The sequence below is a fragment of the Tachypleus tridentatus genome, chromosome 8 (genome assembly GCF_004210375.1).
Source record: "Tachypleus tridentatus isolate NWPU-2018 chromosome 8, ASM421037v1, whole genome shotgun sequence".
NCBI classification, from domain to species: Eukaryota; Metazoa; Arthropoda; class Merostomata; order Xiphosura; family Limulidae; genus Tachypleus; species Tachypleus tridentatus.
The window spans coordinates 65,851,995-65,874,575 of NC_134832.1; the positions used below are offsets into that span (position 1 = coordinate 65,851,995).

General features: G+C 29.3%; 1 protein-coding gene across 2 annotated transcripts in view; it reads right to left on the reverse strand.

The window, feature by feature from the left end:
* LOC143222554 (uncharacterized) overlaps positions 1-22,430 on the reverse strand; it is a 48,609-nt gene extending 26,179 nt beyond the window's left edge. The window contains exons 1-10 of one of the 2 annotated variants that reach the window (XM_076449193.1): positions 22,175-22,430; positions 20,603-20,638; positions 20,146-20,268; positions 15,424-15,684; positions 13,849-13,884; positions 13,386-13,508; positions 8,657-8,916; positions 7,079-7,114; positions 6,618-6,740; positions 360-620 (exon numbers count right to left, since the gene is read on the reverse strand). In XM_076449193.1, the coding sequence (XP_076305308.1) occupies positions 8,696-8,916; positions 13,386-13,508; positions 13,849-13,884; positions 15,424-15,684; positions 20,146-20,268; positions 20,603-20,638; positions 22,175-22,415 (1,041 nt within the window). In that variant the 5' untranslated portion in view covers positions 22,416-22,430 and the 3' untranslated portion in view covers positions 360-620; positions 6,618-6,740; positions 7,079-7,114; positions 8,657-8,695. Of the gene's footprint in view, positions 1-359; positions 621-6,617; positions 6,741-7,078; positions 7,115-8,656; positions 8,917-13,385; positions 13,509-13,848; positions 13,885-15,423; positions 15,685-20,145; positions 20,269-20,602; positions 20,639-22,174 lie in introns of those variants that run through there. The other variant, XM_076449192.1, reaches the window with a different exon arrangement.
* Positions 22,431-22,581: the final 151 nt, after the last annotated feature.

Sequence of the window (22,581 nt, forward strand, 5' to 3'; positions counted from 1 at the left end):
TATATTTATTAATTCTGATTTATGGTACCAGAGCAGATTTTTAAAACACTGCATAATAATAAATTATGTTTGATGTCAATGTCATATCTCCTCCTAAGAATGAATGCATTAATCAGATTATTAAAAAAACAAACTGGTGTTTATTCTAAATATTACAAAGGCAAAAACATGACTTTCCATGCAACTTTTGTTTTCTATACTCAAAATATATATTAGTAAAGCCATATTTAATATGTCTGGAATTATAATGCTCTAATAATTATATATTATATTTGAATAGATTTATTGAATCTTTGATTCTGTACATAAAAAACTATATTAAACACATAGCGAAAACATTTTCCAGTAACGGAACTTACTGACATCAAATGCACAAAAAACTTCATCCAGTATATTGTCTAAGTAATTTTGGCAACTGAGACAAGAATAAGGAACTGAAGGACAATCTTTGAATGGGATGGGTGGTTGGTAAGGTTTACATTTCTTTATTTCATTTTCAATTTCTTCTTCATTTCTTGAGTTATAATTTATGAGATGAACCTGATCTGTCACCTGCATGACATCATATTTCTTGTTAATTCTGATCCAGGGACCTTTCATGCTTAGTAAGATATATACACCTAAACAAAAAGTATTAATAAATTATGATAAAAAAATTCAACTCACATTATGCAGAGAAACATCATGCCATTAAACATTATCAATCTATTTACTTTAATGACAAATACCCCATTTACAATATTCACACTTTTATTTCATGAAAAATAAGATGATATGTTTGTCTTTAGAAAACTGTTGTGTATCAGCCACTTTCTGTGGTCATAACACAGTTGAAGGTTTACTTAAGTATGTTTAATTACAGCACAGCAATAAAATTTGATAGATTAATTCAAGTACAAGTAGGTAATGTTCACTGTGCAAATAAGATGAATATCATCATTCACTAATTTTAGTAATTCAATTTTTTGCAAATATAAAATTCTGTGGAGATTTATCTTTCCTATGTAATATTACTGTATTTTTTTTCAAAATACTGAAGTTTCTATTTGCACACATGATTATTAAGTCTGAAGTTCCACATACATAGTTGTTGCCACTTAACTGGAAATGTGGTTTAATTTCAGGAGTATATCTCAAGACGTGAACTTATCAGTTAATAATCATTTGCTTTTTCTTCCTTAGTGCTGACAGTTAAACTAAGCATGCAGCTGAACCTGACATGGGCATTCACAGTACAAGATACAAAACATCACTAATCTCACAAACTTTGAAACCAGGTTTTGATAAAAACAATCCACTTATTCTAACTTACAGAACATGAACTCTAAGCCAGACTAACTAAATCTTTCAACCTTCAATAAGGCAACTTCTCTGAAGTTGTTTTTGGATTATGTGTAGAAACTTCATATGAGTATCAGCTTCTAAAATTTAAAGTCAAAATGATACAATGGGAACTTCTTCTTGCTTTATTATTGTTGTAAAGCTCACTCTAAATGTTTTTTGGTTCTGCAACTCATCCTAGAAGTTTGTGTAATAAATGTAACTAATACACTTATTTTAATCTAGTTCATTGTACATTTTGTAGTCTCTGTGTCAAACCTTAATGCAATACAATGTATACAGGATTTAAAGTTTTATTCTGATGATCTAATCTTTTATATTAAAGAGAGCTTTTTTTGTTCATGGAAACTATCACAAAAATCAGAAGATAAAGTAAACAGACACAAAGAGAAAAGCTGAAAACTCAATGAAAACTTTAAAAGCTGTACACATAAAATATCAAACCACAGAAGTCCTACTATCATTATAACAAGTAGAGCTGTTGGCTACTCATATTTAACTATGGCACAATGAGAATGAGTCCTGAAATACTGATTTACAAGATTCACTTCTATAATGTTTTGTTTACTGGTGGGAAAACAATCAAAATAATAACACACAATGGTAAAGCACAAATGTAAGGGTAAGAGATAAACTGGTGAGACATTTGTAACATGCAACTGATTAAGCATTACAAAATACAACAACAACACTATTCACAACTTGTTATTTTGTTGCTTAAAAGGAAATCCATATGATATGCAGGTGAAATCATTTCTAAATGTCAGGACATATCAATCTATTCCATATGCTAAATGGTTTATTTTATTTTATTACAAACCTTAGAAGACCTATCTATGGATTATGTAGTTCCTAAAAATGAAATATATTTATAAATAATATCTCTATGAATATACTATTTTGAATTTTAAAATGTTTCATTGTAATAAATTTCAGAGAAATAAAACAACTTGTGGATTTTACTTATTGATATTTATTATTTTGTAGCCTTCTAAAACTTCCTTTTTTAGTATGCAACTATAAATACATCACTATTTTTATTCACAAACACCACATTCTCTACCTCTTTGTTTATGATCACGGGTGTATGGAAAAATATAATTATTAGTTCACCAAAGTTATTAGTAATTTATTTTTTGTTTTTAATCATAATCCAAGAATTATATATCTCCTGTAATACTGATTCATAATAGAGATAACACAGGAACTTCTCAAATACAGCAGTGAGTTAAAAGACACCTTAAAAATAAACTTATTTTTGAAACAATAGTAAATAATTTCCTTCTCAATTGTTAAGATTACCCAAATAATGATAATATGTAAAATAACTGATTTCAGAATGGTTAGACAAAATCAAACTTTGCCAATTACTTTATATTATTGTTAATATTATATCTTTAAAAGCCAACTCAAAAGGACTGTGTATTTTGCACCAAAATCTAGAATATACAATATATAAATGGTGCACTTTGAGGTACATTATTTTAATTGACTGTTGTTTTACAAGATTATAAGTACATTGCTTTTCGTCATATATAATGTTAAATGTGCCTAGAGGGGCTTTTCTCTTACTCTAGGCATTTGTCTTCCCAAAGCTAACATATCAGATAATCAAATATTTACAACTGAAAACCAAAAAAATAGTAATTTAAAAATAATAAGAAAAGGGTAGATATTTGCTGCTGATACTGCACTTAAGCTACAACTCTCTATTATGATTCCAAAATCAGTGCAAGTGACATCTATGGTAATAAAGGATAGCACATATATCTTGCAAGAACTGAAAGAATATTTTTAAACTTAATCTCATGCACTTGTTTTTATTGTGCTGTGACAATTCCTCAGTTTTCCTCTTTCTCCCATAAAAAATATCCAGTATTGTTCATGTTGAAAACTGCCAATTCTCACACATTCTAGCGTATTAATTCTAAACTACCAAAAAAATTTTCCAAATTTTGCTGTTGTATATTGTTACTCAATCTATTACTGTTCATCATTACAAAAATTTGCTATAACTATGTGGATTTTGGCCAATATAATCTGACAAATTTTAACAATGGACAACTATTGTAATAGATTTCTCTTAGTGGAAAATAGTGGCGATAATTTCTATTATTTCTTGCACTTATCTTAAAACTTCAGGAAATATTCAGTATATATTACTGATGCACATTGAACATTTTATACAGGTTCTGATATTTTAAATAATTGCAATTAAGATTCCAGTTGAAAATGGTTTTGATAATTACTTGTGCACAGTAGGCTATTGAAGAAAATATGTATGTAGACCAAAAAAGATAAGTGTTACTAAATCTGTTTTCCCGATAACGATTGATGAATACTGTAATTATACCATCAAATTGGGATTTCTAGCTTGTAAAAATAATGGAGATGCTCTTCATAGTTTTGTTCTTTCATTTTTTAACAGTACCTAGTTGAAAATATGACCTTCGTGGACTTATTTAAGCTTGGTTTTGTATTTCTTGACAATCCTAAAGTTCGCTCTTTTTATATTTACAGTTTTAAGTAATACTGTTACTTAATATAGCTAATAAGTTTCAAACTCATTTAGTTATAGATTATACATTCTCTTATCATCATTTATATTTTACAAATTTCCTAGCCCATTCAATTAAATATACTAAGGCCAATAGGGACTAATGTAGAAAAAATTGCTTTCAAATAAAATCAGAAATGTAATTATCTTGGATTTGTTTACAAATTTATTTCATTCTTGCAACATATCATTACACTATACGTATATCACTTTGTCCTGATTTCTGTGTGAAATTCTATGAAAATGGAAGGCATACAATCTTATACTTCTGCATCAAACAGAAATATCAACAACTTTCATTGCACATTTTGATCGCTAACCTACAACTTCTCAAAAATGATGATCGACCAGAAGAGGGAAAGGTAGGTCAGAGGATATTATGGTTATTTATATAAAGCATTTATCAGTGCATATAAGCAAAATAGCTATAATTAAAAAGAATAACTTATTCTGAGGATTATTGCATGGGAAAGCGAGCTCTTAATGGTAGGATAAACTGTTGTTACTGTAAGGCTTGAAATTAAGACATAAAGTGGATGGCTTTAGGGCACTGTTCTGAACAGAGGATTTGAATATAGTGGGAATAACTGGAAGTTACATAAATGAAGAATATTTTGATGAAAGGAATTTCTTTGATGTTTACAGGTTGTTTAGGAAGACACTCTGAAAAATTTATGTATAGAATGTGGATTAAAGCCTATTCATGTTGAGGATACCGAAACTAATGTCCATTAGGTGAATATATATTTTTATTTTTATTAGTGTTTGTAAGGAGTAAAAGGCTTTTAATAAGAATTTGTCACAGGAGACTGATGAAATGAATGAGAAACTCTGCAATAACATAAAGAATTAAACTGTGAATGAGGTGATAATTATAGAAAATTTTCATTTCAGAAAAAAAAAATGAGGATGGTTAGAGACATATAATGAGGATGACTGGTTTTAAGAAACTCTTCTGTATTGTTTTATTCAACAACTGGTACCAATAAAGAATCTATTACAAACAATGCCATATTAGATTTAATATTAACTTTTAACAAAGATATGGTTGTTATGGTGTAGACTGAAAAACCATCTGCATGGAAGTGATCATTGCTTAATTAGATTTGATGTTTCTCTGCATATCAAAATAAGTAATAAGGCTCACAGGCCAGCTAATGTTTACCCCAAAGTTTCAAAGGACATTTAAGATTGGATAGCTGACGCACCTGTTATTATTTTTATTAAATCCTTAAATACTGGAAGGATGACAGAAAATTGAAAGTTGGTGACTAATGTTATTCTTTATTCTGGGAGATAAAACTGTTCTACTTACTAGAGGTCCTCTACTGGTGGAAAAACTATGTAAAAGCCTGATAATGTATGCTTTGCAAAGTCACACAAAAAACTTTTAAACTTTTGTTGGATGGTCAACATAGAATCACCAGAGGAATTTTTCCTCTTACTAATATTTTGACATTCTTTAAAAGATTATAACTCATGTAGATTAGGTTATGGGTGCAGACTTAGTTGATGGGAGTTTCTAGAAAGAAGTTGACATAGTGCCACATAAAAGGCTTACTGAAATTGAAACACAAGAAATCAGAGGGATTTTATGAAAGGAGTTCTGTCAGAATGGATTAATCTGAATAGAATTGGTATTTAACAGATAAGTGTTTGAACCTTTGAACTTTTTAATTTACATGAGTTGTACAGATGAAGGAAAGGTCAACAGATTGTTTAAAAATGAGGATGACATTACAGTTCTGGAATGCTGCTGCCTGTGTGGAGGATACTGCTGCTTTACAAAATGATTTTAATTATTTTGTCAGTTGATCTAAAAAAATGACAGGTATTCTTTAATTAAAATAAGGTAATGAATGTGTGAAAACACAAGTTGATTATGAATATAATTGTGATGTGACTAACCTTTGCAGATTGCAAAAGAAAACATCTTGGTATTCTAGTTTATCAGTTATATAAGTCATCTAATCAAGCGTGACACGGCAATTAGAACTGTAGATAGAATCTACAGTAAAAACAGAATTCAAGATTAAAGTAGTTATAATTTTAAGACAAGGAGAAATGAACACAAAATTTTGCATGGAAGGAGTCATTTTGAACTATAACGGTTTAATTTTTCCAACAATGTGGCTGGCCTTTGGAATTGACTGTTTGGCAATGTGGTAGATGCAGTTCATTTGAAAATTATAAATATTTCAATGATCATGTCTGCATTTGAGATTTGTAGAGTTTAATTTAACTTAGTGGCCATCATGGAATCTATATGGACCAAGAGATTCCTTGTTGCCCTTTAATTTTATGATATGTTATATCAGTGTGAAAGGAAAAGATGAAAATCAGTTAATAGACAATCTCGATAAATATGTTCCTGCATGGAAGCTACAAGGCCACATTACAATTAAATGTACTTTTTTTATTAGGAGACTACATGTTCTTTTATTACGCACAAACAAAAATTAAAACTCACAGTTCATCTTTAATTGTATGCAATAATAAATAAGAGTTTCACTAACTATACTTTAACTTTCACATTTCCTATATTTGTATAAGAATGATTACAAGTTTATTTTTCTAATTATTTTAAGATTCAATTTTACTCGTGGTGGTATGCATCTGTGATGGTGGCATTTTAATAAATAATCATACAAAAACAATACCATTCTCCTAAAGTATCAGAAAGATTTATGTATCTAAATATTCAACCACTAAAACTTACCAACTTTTAGTTGATCACAAGAACAGTCTTTCTTGACACTGTATATGATCTCAGATGCAAAATAATGCTCCTCACCTTTGTAGAAATCGATTATTACATATTTTCCACAGACATATTCATGTCCTAGAAACAAAAATTATAATAAAGGAAATTAATGAGAGACTAATCGTATAATTTGAAAATGAAGTTAGCTCCGAGAAAGCAGTCAGAAGATCTAAAAGCTTTAGATATTGCAGATTAAAATATATGAGAAGAGTATTTACCAAAATGACACAATTTAAATTATTTGTTATTGTGTCGGGAAAAATTTCTAAAATAACAATTGCAGCCATTTTTCTCAGTACCTATACTTTTAAAATATTTTATTTTATGCTTAGGTGAAATTTATTCTCATTGTTTTAGAAGATTCAGAAAAACAAGTTGTAGTTAAATGAGCAACACAATCACATGGGATGACATACCTGAACTAGGAAGTGCCTGGATGTCAATCTTCAAAACTAGGAAGACCATCACAACAAAATATTTATATATTGTTTTACAAGTAAATGTAAATATTTTTTATATAACTATCCCACAAGACAATGAAAAAGAAGCATATCTTAGCAGTGTCTGTATACAATTTATGCTTCAGAATAACTGCAGTCCAAGCTCAATGTTTTAATTTTGAGTGTATTAAAATATTAATTTATTTCAACTTCCAGTTTTACTCTAGATGGTGTAATTTATAATAAATAAAGACCAAGTTTAAGTCTTTAAATATTTAGAGGAGTCTGTTATCCGTTCCTTTTCTATCATTTTATACCCAATATAGAGAAGTGCCAATAACCTGTGGTCTGACGACCAAAATACCCATCGCTTAAGAGGATAATAAGCAAAATTATATACTGTCAGACACAATACTTATATAAACAGAAGCTAAGCATGGTTTCATTAAAGGAAAAACGTATAGCAGACGTATTAAACGTTTTCTCTTTACACAAAAGTGTATGATAGAAAGAAATTATTATTAAATATGCTTAGGGCCTCAACTACTGCAAAAACAGATTCACATTTACGTACATCCAAAGATTTTAAATAAAATGTAAGAAACACATGCAATGATTTTTGTTTAATCACTCTAATACAAGAATCTGATAGAAAATTGTCCAAAAGTAGCAGATTCTTTCCCAGTGAAAACTTGTCCAAATAGTACCTTTTGAGAACGTACTGATGACTGAACATTCTAATTTTTTTAATCATAATTTTTCTTCTCTTGACAATGTTTAAAGAGGGAACTTATTTCCTTACTTCTTTTCATAAAAATAATTAAAATTTCTTCATATATTATTGCAATATTTTTGTTTATCTCTTTAAAGTTTTCCTACACCAAAGTGCCTTTTCAAATGAAGAATGTTTCACAAGATAAAATTCTAAGCTTCTGACAAGCAGGATATAATGTTTACTCATTTTTTGTGCTTCAAGTATAATACAGCTGGTATCAAGTACATTTCTGAGAAATTTCTATATGTACTGTTCCACTCTGAACGTGTGCACAAAGGAATTATTATACATTTTATCCATGAGAAGACTCATAAATCATGCACTAGAGAATGGAACAGAAAATAAACCTTTATTTACAGAGAAATATATAAAAATAAATTACTTTCCTTGGTTTATTTTTTTCTTAAATAAAACATGCTGAGTGAAGTAAGGATTATTAATATTTTTCAGTAAAAATACCTGCAATAGAAATGAGATAGGGGTTCAAAAATAATGTGAAGAAAACAAATTGTAAAATATTATGGACTTTGAGAAGCAGAATATACATCTAAAGCTGGCTCGAAACCTAGATAAAAGTATTTTCTTTTCATATTTCAGTTACAGTTATTACATGTAGTCAAAATATATATTAGGCAAGCCACATTTAGTATGTTTTGACTTATACTAATAAGTATAACTTATGTTTGAAGATGTATACTTAATCATTTCATTCTTAATTATACATACATATAAATGCATTATTAAACACAAAGAAAAGGTTTTGTAATAACTGAACTTACTGAACTCGAATGTACAAATACTTTTCCTCAATTTATAGTCTAAGTAATCATAGCAGTTGAGACAGAATTTGGAATTGAAGGACAATATGTGGATGGACTAGGTGGTTGGTATGGTTTGCATCCCTTTAATCCATTTTCAATTTGTTCTTCAGTTCTTGAATTATAACTTACAAGATGGACTACATCTGTCATCTTCATGACATCATATTTGTTGTTAATTCTGATCCAAGGATCTTTCATGCTCAGTAGGATATATATACCTAAAAGAAATACATTAATAAATGATAATACGAGGAAATTTCAAGTAGTAAAATATATTAAATCAAATAACTCAGAGAAACAATATGCCTGAAAACCTGATCAATCTATTTAGATCAATGACAAATACCCCCCATTACACTGTTCATTAATTTTATTTCATGAGAAATAAGTTGATGTGTTTATCTGTAGAAAAATGTCCTTTATCAGCCACGTCTGATAGTCACAACATATTTGAAAGTTCGCTTAAGCATGTTTAATTATGGCACAGTAATAAAATTCAGTGACCTATTACATGTATAAGTAAGCAATATTAAGTGCAGAAATGAGATGAAAATTCCACTAAACTAATTCAATTTGTTTTTCTAAAATAATACTTATTTGAGGTTCACCTCTGCTAAATAAGATTACTGTGATGTTCGATTGTGTATTTTATGCCAAAATTTTGTATATATAGGATACCAAATGCTGGGGATACCAACAGCCTATTTTAAGGTTCATTATTTTTATCTTACAATTGTTTTACACGATTATTCATACATAACAGATGCGATGATACTACGATCTCTACCTTTGTATTCGACACACGTTAAATGCTGGTTTAATCAAAAACTCACTCACAAAGCCACCAGACTCAGTAAATGATTACTTCAAAAGATAGGAAACGTTTTGCAAATATTCCTGTAGATGTATATGGTCCATTTAAAATAAATATTGCTTTTTGTCATATAGAAAGTTAAATATGCCTAGAGTGGCTTTTCTCTTACTCTAGGCATTTGTTTTCCCAAATCAAACATGTAAGATAATCAAACATTTACAAATGAAAACCTACAAATAGGAATTTAAAAATAATAAGAAAAGTGTAGATATTTATTGCTGATAGTTCACTTAAGCTACAAATCTCTAGTACGATTCGAAAATCAGTGCAAGTGACATCTACAGTAATATGGGATAGCACATGAATCTTGCAAGAACTGAGAGAATATTTTTAAACTTAATCTCATACAAATGCTTTTAGTGTGGTGTGAAAATGTCTACGTTTTTTCTTTCTGCCATAAAAAACTCCAGTATTCTCCTTGTTGGAAACTACAATTCTCATATATTCTAGTGTATTAGTTGGAAACTGCATCATAAAATGTACACAATTTTGTTGTTGCATACTGTTACTCAGTTTATTATTGTTCGTCATTACTTGAATTTGCTCTAGCCATGTGGATTTTGGCTGATATAATCTGACAAGTTTTAACAATGGAGAATTATTGTAGTAGATTTTCCACCCTGGAAGATGGTGGTGATTATTTCTACTATTTTGCATACTTATCGTAAACCCCAGGAAATATTCAGTATATATTACTGATGCACATTGAACATTTTATACAGGTTCTGATATTTTAAATAATTGCAATTAAGATTCCAGTTGAAAATGGTTTTGATAATTACTTGTGCACAGTAGGCTATTGAAGAAAATATGTATGTAGACCAAAAAAAGATAAGTGTTACTAAATCTGTTTTCCCGATAACGATTGATGAATACTGTAATTATACCATCAAATTGGGATTTCTAGCTTGTAAAAATAATGGAGATGCTCTTCATAGCTTTGTTCTTTCATTTTTTTAACAGTACCTAGTTGAAAATATGACCTTCGTGGACTTATTTAAGCTTGGTTTTGTATTTCTTGACAATCCTAAAGTTCGCTCTTTTTATATTTAAAGTTTTAAGTAATACTGTTACTTAATATAGCTAATAAGTTTGAAACTCATTTAGTTATAGATTATACATTCTCTTATCATCATTTATATTTTACAAATTTCCTAGCCCATTCAATTAAATATACTAAGGCCAATAGGGACTAATGTAGAAAAAAAATTGCTTTCAAATAAAATCAGAAATGTAATTATCTTGGATTTGTTTACAAATTTATTTCATTCTTGCAACATATCATTACACTATACGTATATCACTTTGTCCTGATTTCTGTGTGAAATTCTATGAAAATGGAAGGCATACAATCTTATACTTCTGCATCAAACAGAAATATCAACAACTTTCATTGCACATTTTGATCGCTAACCTACAACTTCTCAAAAATGATGATCAACCAGAAGAGGGAAAGGTAGGTCAGAGGATATTATGGTTATTTATATAAAGCATTTATCAGTGCATATAAGCAAAATAGCTATAATTAAAAAGAATAACTTATTCTGAGGATTATTGCATGGGAAAGCGAGCTCTTAATGGTAGGATAAACTGTTGTTACTGTAAGGCTTGAAATATAAGACATAAAGTGGATGGCTTTAGGGCACTGTTCTGAACAGAGGATTTGAATATAGTGGGAATAACTGGAAGTTACATAAATGAAGAATATTTTGATGAAAGGAATTTCTTTGATGTTTACAGGTTGTTTAGGAAGACACTCTGAAAAATTTATGTATAGAATGTGGATTAAAGCCTATTCATGTTGAGGATACCGAAACTAATGTCCATTAGGTGAATATATATTTTTATTTTTATTAGTGTTTGTAAGGAGTAAAAGGCTTTTAATAAGAATTTGTCACAGGAGACTGATGAAATGAATGAGAAACTCTGCAATAACATAAAGAATTAAACTGTGAATGAGGTGATAATTATAGAACATTTTCATTTCAGAAAAAAATGAGGATGGTTAGAGACATATAATGAGGATGACTGGTTTTAAGAAACTCTTCTGTATTGTTTTATTCAACAACTGGTACCAATAAAGAATCTATTACAAACAATGCCATATTAGATTTAATATTAACTTTAACAAAGATATGGTTGTTATGGTGTAGACTGAAAACCATCTGCATGGAAGTGATCATTGCTTAATTAGATTTGATGTTTCTCTGCATATCAAAATAAGTAATAAGGCTCACAAGCCAACTAATGTTTACCCCAAAGTTTCAAAGGACATTTAAGATTGGATAGCTGGCGCACCTGTTATTATTTTTATTAAATCCTTAAATACTGGAAGGATGACAGAAAATTGAAAGTTGGTGACTAATGTTATTCTTTATTCTGGGAGATAAAAACTGTTCTACTTACTAGAGGTCCTCTACTGGTGGAAAAACTATGTAAAAGCCTGATAATGTATGCTTTGCAAAGTCACACAAAAAAACTTTTAAACTTTTGTTGGATGGTCAACATAGAATCACCAGAGGAATTTTTTCCTCTTACTAATATTTTGACATTCTTTAAAAGATTATAACTCATGTAGATTAGGTTATGGGTGCAGACTTAGTTGATGGGAGTTTCTAGAAAGAAGTTGACATAGTGCCACATAAAAGGCTTACTGAAATTGAAACACAAGAAATCAGAGGGATTTTATGAAAGGAGTTCTCTCAGAATGGATTAATCTGAATAGAATTGGTATTTAACAGATAAGTGTTTGAACCTTTGAACTTTTTAATTTACATGAGTTGTACAGATGAAGGAAAGGTCAACAGATTGTTTAAAAATGAGGATGACATTACAGTTCTGGAATGCTGCTGCCTGTGTGGAGGATACTGCTGCTTTACAAAATGATTTTAATTATTTTGTCAGTTGATCTAAAAAATGACAGGTATTCTTTAATTAAAATAAGGTAATGAATGTGTGAAAACACAAGTTGATTATGAATATAATTGTGATGTGACTAACCTTTGCAGATTGCAAAAGAAAACATCTTGGTATTCTAGTTTATCAGTTATATAAGTCATCTAATCAACGTGACACGGCAATTAGAACTGTAGATAGAATCTACAGTAAAAACAGAATTCAAGATTAAAGTAGTTATAATTTTAAGACAAGGAGAAATGAACACAAAATTTTGCATGGAAGGAGTCATTTTGAACTATAACGGTTTAATTTTTTCCAACAATGTGGCTGGCCTTTGGAATTGACTGTTTGGCAATGTGGTAGATGCAGTTCATTTGAAAATTATAAATATTTCAATGATCATGTCTGCATTTGAGATTTGTAGAGTTTAATTTAACTTAGTGGCCATCATGGAATCTATATGGACCAAGAGATTCCTTGTTGCCCTTTAATTTTATGATATGTTATATCAGTGTGAAAGGAAAAGATGAAAATCAGTTAATAGACAATCTCGATAAATATATTCCTGCATGGAAGCTACAAGGCCACATTACAATTAAATGTACTTTTTTATTAGGAGACTACATGTTCTTTTATTACGCACAAACAAAAATTAAAACTCACAGTTCATCTTTAATTGTACGCAATAATAAATAAGAGTTTCACTAACTATACTTTAACTTTCACATTTCCTATATTTGTATAAGAATGATTACAAGTTTATTTTTCTAATTATTTTAAGATTCAATTTTTACTCTCGTGGTGGTATGCATCTGTGATGGTGGCATTTTAATAAATAATCATACAAAAACAATACCATTCTCCTAAAGTATCAGAAAGATTTATGTATCTAAATATTCAACCACTAAAACTTACCAACTTTTAGTTGATCACAAGAACAGTCTTTCTTGACACTGTATATGATCTCAGATGCAAAATAATGCTCCTCACCTTTGTAGAAATCGATTATTACATATTTTCCACAGACATATTCATGTCCTAGAAACAAAAATTATAATAAAGGAAATTAATGAGAGACTAATCGATAATTTGAAAATGAAGTTAGCTCCGAGAAAGCAGTCAGAAGATCTAAAAGCTTTAGATATTGCAGATTAAAAATATATGAGAAGAGTATTTACCAAAATGACACAATTTAAATTATTTGTTATTGTGTCGGGAAAAAATTTCTAAAATAACAATTGCAGCCATTTTTCTCAGTACCTATACTTTTAAAATATTTTATTTTATGCTTAGGTGAAATTTATTCTCATTGTTTTAGAAGATTCAGAAAAAACAAGTTGTAGTTAAATGAGCAACACAATCACATGGGATGACATACCTGAACTAGGAAGTGCCTGGATGTCAATCTTCAAAACTAGGAAGACCATCACAACAAAATATTTATATATTGTTTTACAAGTAAATGTAAATATTTTTATATAACTATCCCACAAGACAATGAAAAAAGAAGCATATCTTAGCAGTGTCTGTATACAATTTATGCTTCAGAATAACTGCAGTCCAAGCTCAATGTTTTAATTTTGAGTGTATTAAAATATTAATTTATTTCAACTTCCAGTTTTACTCTAGATGGTGTAATTTATAATAAATAAAGACCAAGTTTAAGTCTTTAAATATTTAGAGGAGTCTGTTATCCGTTCCTTTTCTATCATTTTATACCCAATATAGAGAAGTGCCAATAACCTGTGGTCTGACGACCAAAATACCCATCGCTTAAGAGGATAATAAGCAAAATTATATACTGTCAGACACAATACTTATATAAACAGAAGCTAAGCATGGTTTCATTAAAGGAAAAACGTATAGCAGACGTATTAAACGTTTTCTCTTTACACAAAAGTGTATGATAGAAAGAAATTATTATTAAATATGCTTAGGGCCTCAACTACTGCAAAAACAGATTCACATTTACATTACATCCAAAGATTTTAAATAAAATGTAAGAAACACATGCAATGATTTTTGTTTAATCACTCTAATACAAGAATCTGATAGAAAATTGTCCAAAAGTAGCAGATTCTTTCCCAGTGAAAACTTGTCCAAATAGTACCTTTTGAGAACGTACTGATGACTGAACATTCTAATTTTTTTAATCATAATTTTCTTCTCTTGACAATGTTTAAAGAGGGAACTTATTTCCTTACTTCTTTTCATAAAATAATTAAAATTTCTTCATATATTATTGCAATATTTTTGTTTATCTCTTTAAAGTTTTCCTACACCAAAGTGCCTTTTCAAATGAAGAATGTTTCACAAGATAAAATTCTAAGCTTCTGACAAGCAGGATATAATGTTTACTCATTTTTTGTGCTTCAAGTATAATACAGCTGGTATCAAGTACATTTCTGAGAAATTTCTATATGTACTGTTCCACTCTGAACGTGTGCACAAAGGAATTATTATACATTTTATCCATGAGAAGACTCATAAATCATGCACTAGAGAATGGAACAGAAAATAAACCTTTATTTACAGAGAAATATATAAAAATAAATTACTTTCCTTGGTTTATTTTTTCTTAAATAAAACATGCTGAGTGAAGTAAGGATTATTAATATTTTTCAGTAAAAATACCTGCAATAGAAATGAGATAGGGGTTCAAAATAATGTGAAGAAAACAAATTGTAAAATATTATGGACTTTGAGAAGCAGAATATACATCTAAAGCTGGCTCGAAACCTAGATAAAAGTATTTTCTTTTCATATTTCAGTTACAGTTATTACATGTAGTCAAAATATATATTAGGCAAGCCACATTTAGTATGTTTTGACTTATACTAATAAGTATAACTTATGTTTGAAGATGTATACTTAATCATTTCATTCTTAATTATACATACATATAAATGCATTATTAAACACAAAGAAAAGGTTTTGTAATAACTGAACTTACTGAACTCGAATGTACAAATACTTTTCCTCAATTTATAGTCTAAGTAATCATAGCAGTTGAGACAGGAATTTGGAATTGAAGGACAATATGTGGATGGACTAGGTGGTTGGTATGGTTTGCATCCCTTTAATCCATTTTCAATTTGTTCTTCAGTTCTTGAATTATAACTTACAAGATGGACTACATCTGTCATCTTCATGACATCATATTTGTTGTTAATTCTGATCCAAGGATCTTTCATGCTCAGTAGGATATATATACCTAAAAGAAATACATTAATAAATGATAATCTGAGGAAATTTCAAGTAGTAAAATATATTAAATCAAATAACTCAGAGAAACAATATGCCTGAAAACCTGATCAATCTATTTAGATCAATGACAAATACCCCCATTACACTGTTCATTAATTTTATTTCATGAGAAATAAGTTGATGTGTTTATCTGTAGAAAAATGTCCTTTATCAGCCACGTCTGATAGTCACAACATATTTGAAAGTTCGCTAAGCATGTTTAATTATGGCACAGTAATAAAATTCAGTGACCTATTACATGTATAAGTAAGCAATATTAAGTGCAGAAATGAGATGAAAATTCCACTAAACTAATTCAATTTGTTTTTCTAAAATAATACTTATTTGAGGTTCACCTCTGCTAAATAAGATTACTGTGATGTTCGATTGTGTATTTTATGCCAAAATTTTGTATATATAGGATACCAAATGCTGGGGATACCAACAGCCTATTTTAAGGTTCATTATTTTTATCTTACAATTGTTTTACACGATTATTCATACATAACAGATGCGATGATACTACGATCTCTACCTTTGTATTCGACACACGTTAAATGCTGGTTTAATCAAAAACTCACTCACAAAGCCACCAGACTCAGTAAATGATTACTTCAAAAGATAGGAAACGTTTTGCAAATATTCCTGTAGATGTATATGGTCCATTTAAAATAAATATTGCTTTTGTCATATAGAAAGTTAAATATGCCTAGAGTGGCTTTTCTCTTACTCTAGGCATTTGTTTTCCCAAATCAAACATGTAAGATAATCAAACATTTACAAATGAAAACCTACAAATAGGAATTTAAAAATAATAAGAAAAGTGTAGATATTTATTGCTGATAGTTCACTTAAGCTACAAATCTCTAGTACGATTCGAAAATCAGTGCAAGTGACATCTACAGTAATATGGGATAGCACATGAATCTTGCAAGAACTGAGAGAATATTTTAAACTTAATCTCATACAAATGCTTTTAGTGTGGTGTGAAAATGTCTACGTTTTTCTTTCTGCCATAAAACTCCAGTATTCTCCTTGTTGGAAACTACAATTCTCATATATTCTAGTGTATTAGTTGGAAACTGCATCATAAAATGTACACAATTTTGTTGTTGCATACTGTTACTCAGTTTATTATTGTTCGTCATTACTTGAATTTGCTCTAGCCATGTGGATTTTGGCTGATATAATCTGACAAGTTTTAACAATGGAGAATTATTGTAGTAGATTTTCCACCCTGGAAGATGGTGGTGATTATTTCTACTATTTTGCATACTTATCGTAAACCCCAGGAAATATTCAGTATATATTACTGATGCACATTGAACATTTTATACAGGTTCTGATATTTTTAAATAATTGCAATTAAGATTCCAGTTGAAAATGGTTTTGATAATTACTTGTGCACAGTAGGCTATTGAAGAAAATATGTATGTAGACCAAAAAGATAAGTGTTACTAAATCTGTTTTCCGATAACGATTGATGAATACTGTAATTATACCATCAAATTGGGATTTCTAGCTTGTAAAAAATAATGGAGATGCTCTTCATAGCTTTGTTCTTTCATTTTTTTAACAGTACCTAGTTGAAAATATGACCTTCGTGGACTTATTTAAGCTTGGTTTTGTATTTCTTGACAATCCTAAAGTTCGCTCTTTTATATTTACAGTTTTAAGTAATACTGTTACTTAATATAGCTAATAAGTTTCAAACTCATTTAGTTATAGATTATACATTCTCTTATCATCATTTATATTTTACAAATTTCCTAGCCCATTCAATTAAATATACTAAGGCCAATAGGGACTAATGTAGAAAAAAAATTGCTTTCAAATAAAATCAGAAATGTAATTATCATGGATTTGTTTACAAATTTATTTCATTCTTGCAACATATCATTACCCTATACGTATATCACTTTGTCCTGATTTCTGTGTGAAATTCTATGAAAATGGAAGGCATACAATCTTATACTTCTGCATCAAACAGAAATATCAACAACTTTCATTGCACATTTTGATCGCTAACCTACAACTTCTCAAAAATGATGATCAACCAGAAGAGGGAAAGGTAGGTCAGAGGATATTATGGTTATTTATATAAAGCATTTATCAGTGCATATAAGCAAAATAGCTATAATTAAAAAGAATAACTTATTCTGAGGATTATTGCATGGGAAAGCGAGCTCTTAATGGTAGGATAAACTATTGTTACTGTAAGGCTTTGAAATATAAGACACAAAGTGGATGGCTTTAGGGCACTGTTCTGAACAGAGGATTTGAATATAGTGGGAATAACTGGAAGTTACATAAATGAAGAATATTTTGATGAAGGGAATTTCTTTGATGTTTACAGGTTGTTTAGGAAGACACTCTGAAAAATTTATGTATAGAATGTGGATTAAAGCCTATTCATGTTGAGGATACCAAACTAATGTCCATAAGGTGAATATATATTTTATTTTTATTAGTGTTTGTAAGGAGTAAAAGGCTTTTAATAAGAATTTGTCACAGGAGACTGATGAAATGAATGAGAAACTCTGCAATAACATAAAGAATTAAACTGTGAATGAGGTGATAATTATAGAAAATTTTCATTTCAGAAAAAAAATGAGGATGGTTAGAGACATATAATGAGGATGACTGGTTTTAAGAAACTCTTCTGTATTGTTTTATTCAACAACTGGTACCAATAAAGAATCTATTACAAACAATGCCATATTAGATTTAATATTAACTTTTAACAAAGATATGGTTGTTATGGTGTAGACTGAAAACCATCTGCATGGAAGTGATCATTGCTTAATTAGATTTGATGTTTCTCTGCATATCAAAATAAGTAATAAGGCTCACAGGCCAGCTAATGTTTACCCCAAAGTTTCAAAGGACATTTAAGATTGGATAGCTGACGCACCTGTTATTATTTTTATTAAATCCTTAAATACTGGAAGGATGACAGAAAATTGAAAGTTGGTGACTAATGTTATTCTTTATTCTGGGAGATAAAAAACTGTTCTACTTACTAGAGGTCCTCTACTGGTGGAAAAACTATGTAAAAGCCTGATAATGTATGCTTTGCAAAGTCACACAAAAAAACTTTTAAACTTTTGTTGGATGGTCAACATAGAATCACCAGAGGAATTTTTCCTCTTACTAATATTTTGACATTCTTTAAAAAGATTATAACTCATGTAGATTAGGTTATGGGTGCAGACTTAGTTGATGGGAGTTTCTAGAAAGAAGTTGACATAGTGCCACATAAAAGGCTTACTGAAATTGAAACACAAGAAATCAGAGGGATTTTATGAAAGGAGTTCTGTCAGAATGGATTAATCTGAATAGAATTGGTATTTAACAGATAAGTGTTTGAACCTTTGAACTTTTTTAATTTACATGAGTTGTACAGATGAAGGAAAGGTCAACAGATTGTTTAAAAATGAGGATGACATTACAGTTCTGGAATGCTGCTGCCTGTGTGGAGGATACTGCTGCTTTACAAAATGATTTTAATTATTTTGTCAGTTGATCTAAAAAAATGACAGGTATTCTTTAATTAAAATAAGGTAATGAATGTGTGAAAACACAAGTTGATTATGAATATAATTGTGATGTGACTAACCTTTGCAGATTGCAAAAAGAAAACATCTTGGTATTCTAGTTTATCAGTTATATAAGTCATCTAATCAACGTGACACGGCAATTAGAACTGTAGATAGAATCTACAGTAAAACAGAATTCAAGATTAAAGTAGTTATAATTTTAAGACAAGGAGAAATGAACACAAAATTTTGCATGGAAGGAGTCATTTTGAACTATAACGGTTTAATTTTTCCAACAATGTGGCTGGCCTTTGGAATTGACTGTTTGGCAATGTGGTAGATGCAGTTCATTTGAAAATTATAAATATTTCAATGATCATGTCTGCATTTGAGATTTGTAGAGTTTAATTTAACTTAGTGGCCATCATGGAATCTATATGGACCAAGAGATTCCTTGTTGCCCTTTAATTTTATGATATGTTATATCAGTGTGAAAGGAAAAGATGAAAATCAGTTAATAGACAATCTCGATAAATATGTTCCTGCATGGAAGCTACAAGGCCACATTACAATTAAATGTACTTTTTTTATTAGGAGACTACATGTTCTTTTATTACGCACAAACAAAATTAAAACTCACAGTTCATCTTTAATTGTATGCAATAATAAATAAGAGTTTCACTAACTATACTTTAACTTTCACATTTCCTATATTTGTATAAGAATGATTACAAGTTTATTTTTCTAATTATTTTAAGATTCAATTTTACTCGTGGTGGTATGCATCTGTGATGGTGGCATTTTAATAAATAATCATACAAAAAACAATACCATTCTCCTAAAGTATCAGAAAGATTTATGTATCTAAATATTCAACCACTAAAACTTACCAACTTTTAGTTGATCACAAGAACAGTCTTTCTTGACACTGTATATGATCTCAGATGCAAAATAATGCTCCTCACCTTTGTAGAAATCGATTATTACATATTTTCCACAGACATATTCATGTCCTAGAAACAAAATTATAATAAAGGAAATTAATGAGAGACTAATCGTATAATTTGAAAATGAAGTTAGCTCGAGCAGTCAGAAGATCTAAAAGCTTTAGATATTGCAGATTAAAAATATATGAGAAGAGTATTTACCAAAATGACACAATTTAAATTATTTGTTATTGTGTCGGGAAAAAATTTCTAAAATAACAATTGCAGCCATTTTTCTCAGTACCTATACTTTTAAAATATTTTATTTTATGCTTAGGTGAAATTTATTCTCATTGTTTTAGAAGATTCAGAAAAACAAGTTGTAGTTAAATGAGCAACACAATCACATGGGATGACATACCTGAACTAGGAAGTGCCTGGATGTCAATCTTCAAAACTAGGAAGACCATCACAACAAAATATTTATATATTGTTTTACAAGTAAATGTAAATATTTTTTATATAACTATCCCACAAGACAATGAAAAAAGAAGCATATCTTAGCAGTGTCTGTATACAATTTATGCTTCAGAATAACTGCAGTCCAAGCTCAATGTTTTAATTTTGAGTGTATTAAAATATTAATTTATTTCAACTTCCAGTTTTACTCTAGATGGTGTAATTTATAATAAATAAAGACCAAGTTTAAGTCTTTAAATATTTAGAGGAGTCTGTTATCCGTTCCTTTTCTATCATTTTATACCCAATATAGAGAGTGCCAATAACCTGTGGTCTGACGACCAAAATACCCATCGCTTAAGAGGATAATAAGCAAAATTATATACTGTCAGACACAATACTTATATAAACAGAAGCTAAGCATGGTTTCATTAAAGGAAAAACGTATAGCAGACGTATTAAACGTTTTCTCTTTACACAAAAAGTGTATGATAGAAAGAAATTATTATTAAATATGCTTAGGGCCTCAACTACTGCAAAACAGATTCACATTCACATTACATCCAAAGATTTTAAATAAAATGTAAGAAACACATGCAATGATTTTGTTTAATCACTCTAATACAAGAATCTGATAGAAAATTGTCCAAAGTAGCAGATTCTTTCCCAGTGAAAACTTGTCCAAATAGTACCTTTTGAGAACGTACTGATGACTGAACATTCTAATTTTTTAATCATAATTTTTCTTCTCTTGACAATGTTTAAAGAGGGAACTTATTTCCTTACTTCTTTTCATAAAATAATTAAAATTTCTTCATATATTATTGCAATATTTTGTTTATCTCTTTAAAGTTTTCCTACACCAAAGTGCCTTTTCAAATGAAGAATGTTTCACAAGATAAAATTCTAAGCTTCTGACAAGCAGGATATAATGTTTACTCATTTTTTGTGCTTCAAGTATAATACAGCTGGTATCAAGTACATTTCTGAGAAATTTCTATATGTACTGTTCCACTCTGAACGTGTGCACAAAGGAATTATTATACATTTTATCCATGAGAAGACTCATAAATCATGCACTAGAGAATGGAACAGAAAATAAACCTTTATTTACAGAGAAATATATAAAATAAATTACTTTCCTTGGTTTATTTTTTCTTAAATAAAACATGCTGAGTGAAGTAAGGATTATTAATATTTTTCAGTAAAATACCTGCAATAGAAATGAGATAGGGGTTCAAAATAATGTGAAGAAAACAAATTGTAAAATATTATGGACTTTGAGAAGCAGAATATACATCTAAAGCTGGCTCCTAAACCTAGATAAAAGTATTTTCTTTTCATATTTCAGTTACAGTTATTACATGTAGTCAAAATATATATTAGGCAAGCCACATTTAGTATGTTTTGACTTATACTAATAAGTATAACTTATGTTTGAAGATGTATACTTAATCATTTCATTCTTAATTATACATACATATAAATGCATTATTAAACACAAAAGAAAAGGTTTTGTAATAACTGAACTTACTGAACTCGAATGTACAAATACTTTTCCTCAATTTATAGTCTAAGTAATCATAGCAGTTGAGACAGGAATTTGGAATTGAAGGACAATATGTGGATGGACTAGGTGGTTGGTATGGTTTGCATCCCTTTAATCCATTTTCAATTTGTTCTTCAGTTCTTGAATTATAACTTACAAGATGGACTACATCTGTCATCTTCATGACATCATATTTGTTGTTAATTCTGATCCAAGGATCTTTCATGCTCAGTAGGATATATATACCTAAAAGAAATACATTAATAAATGATAATCTGAGGAAATTTCAAGTAGTAAAATATATAAATCAAATAACTCAGAGAAACAATATGCCTGAAAACCTGATCAATCTATTTAGATCAATGACAAATACCCCATTAATTGTCTATTAA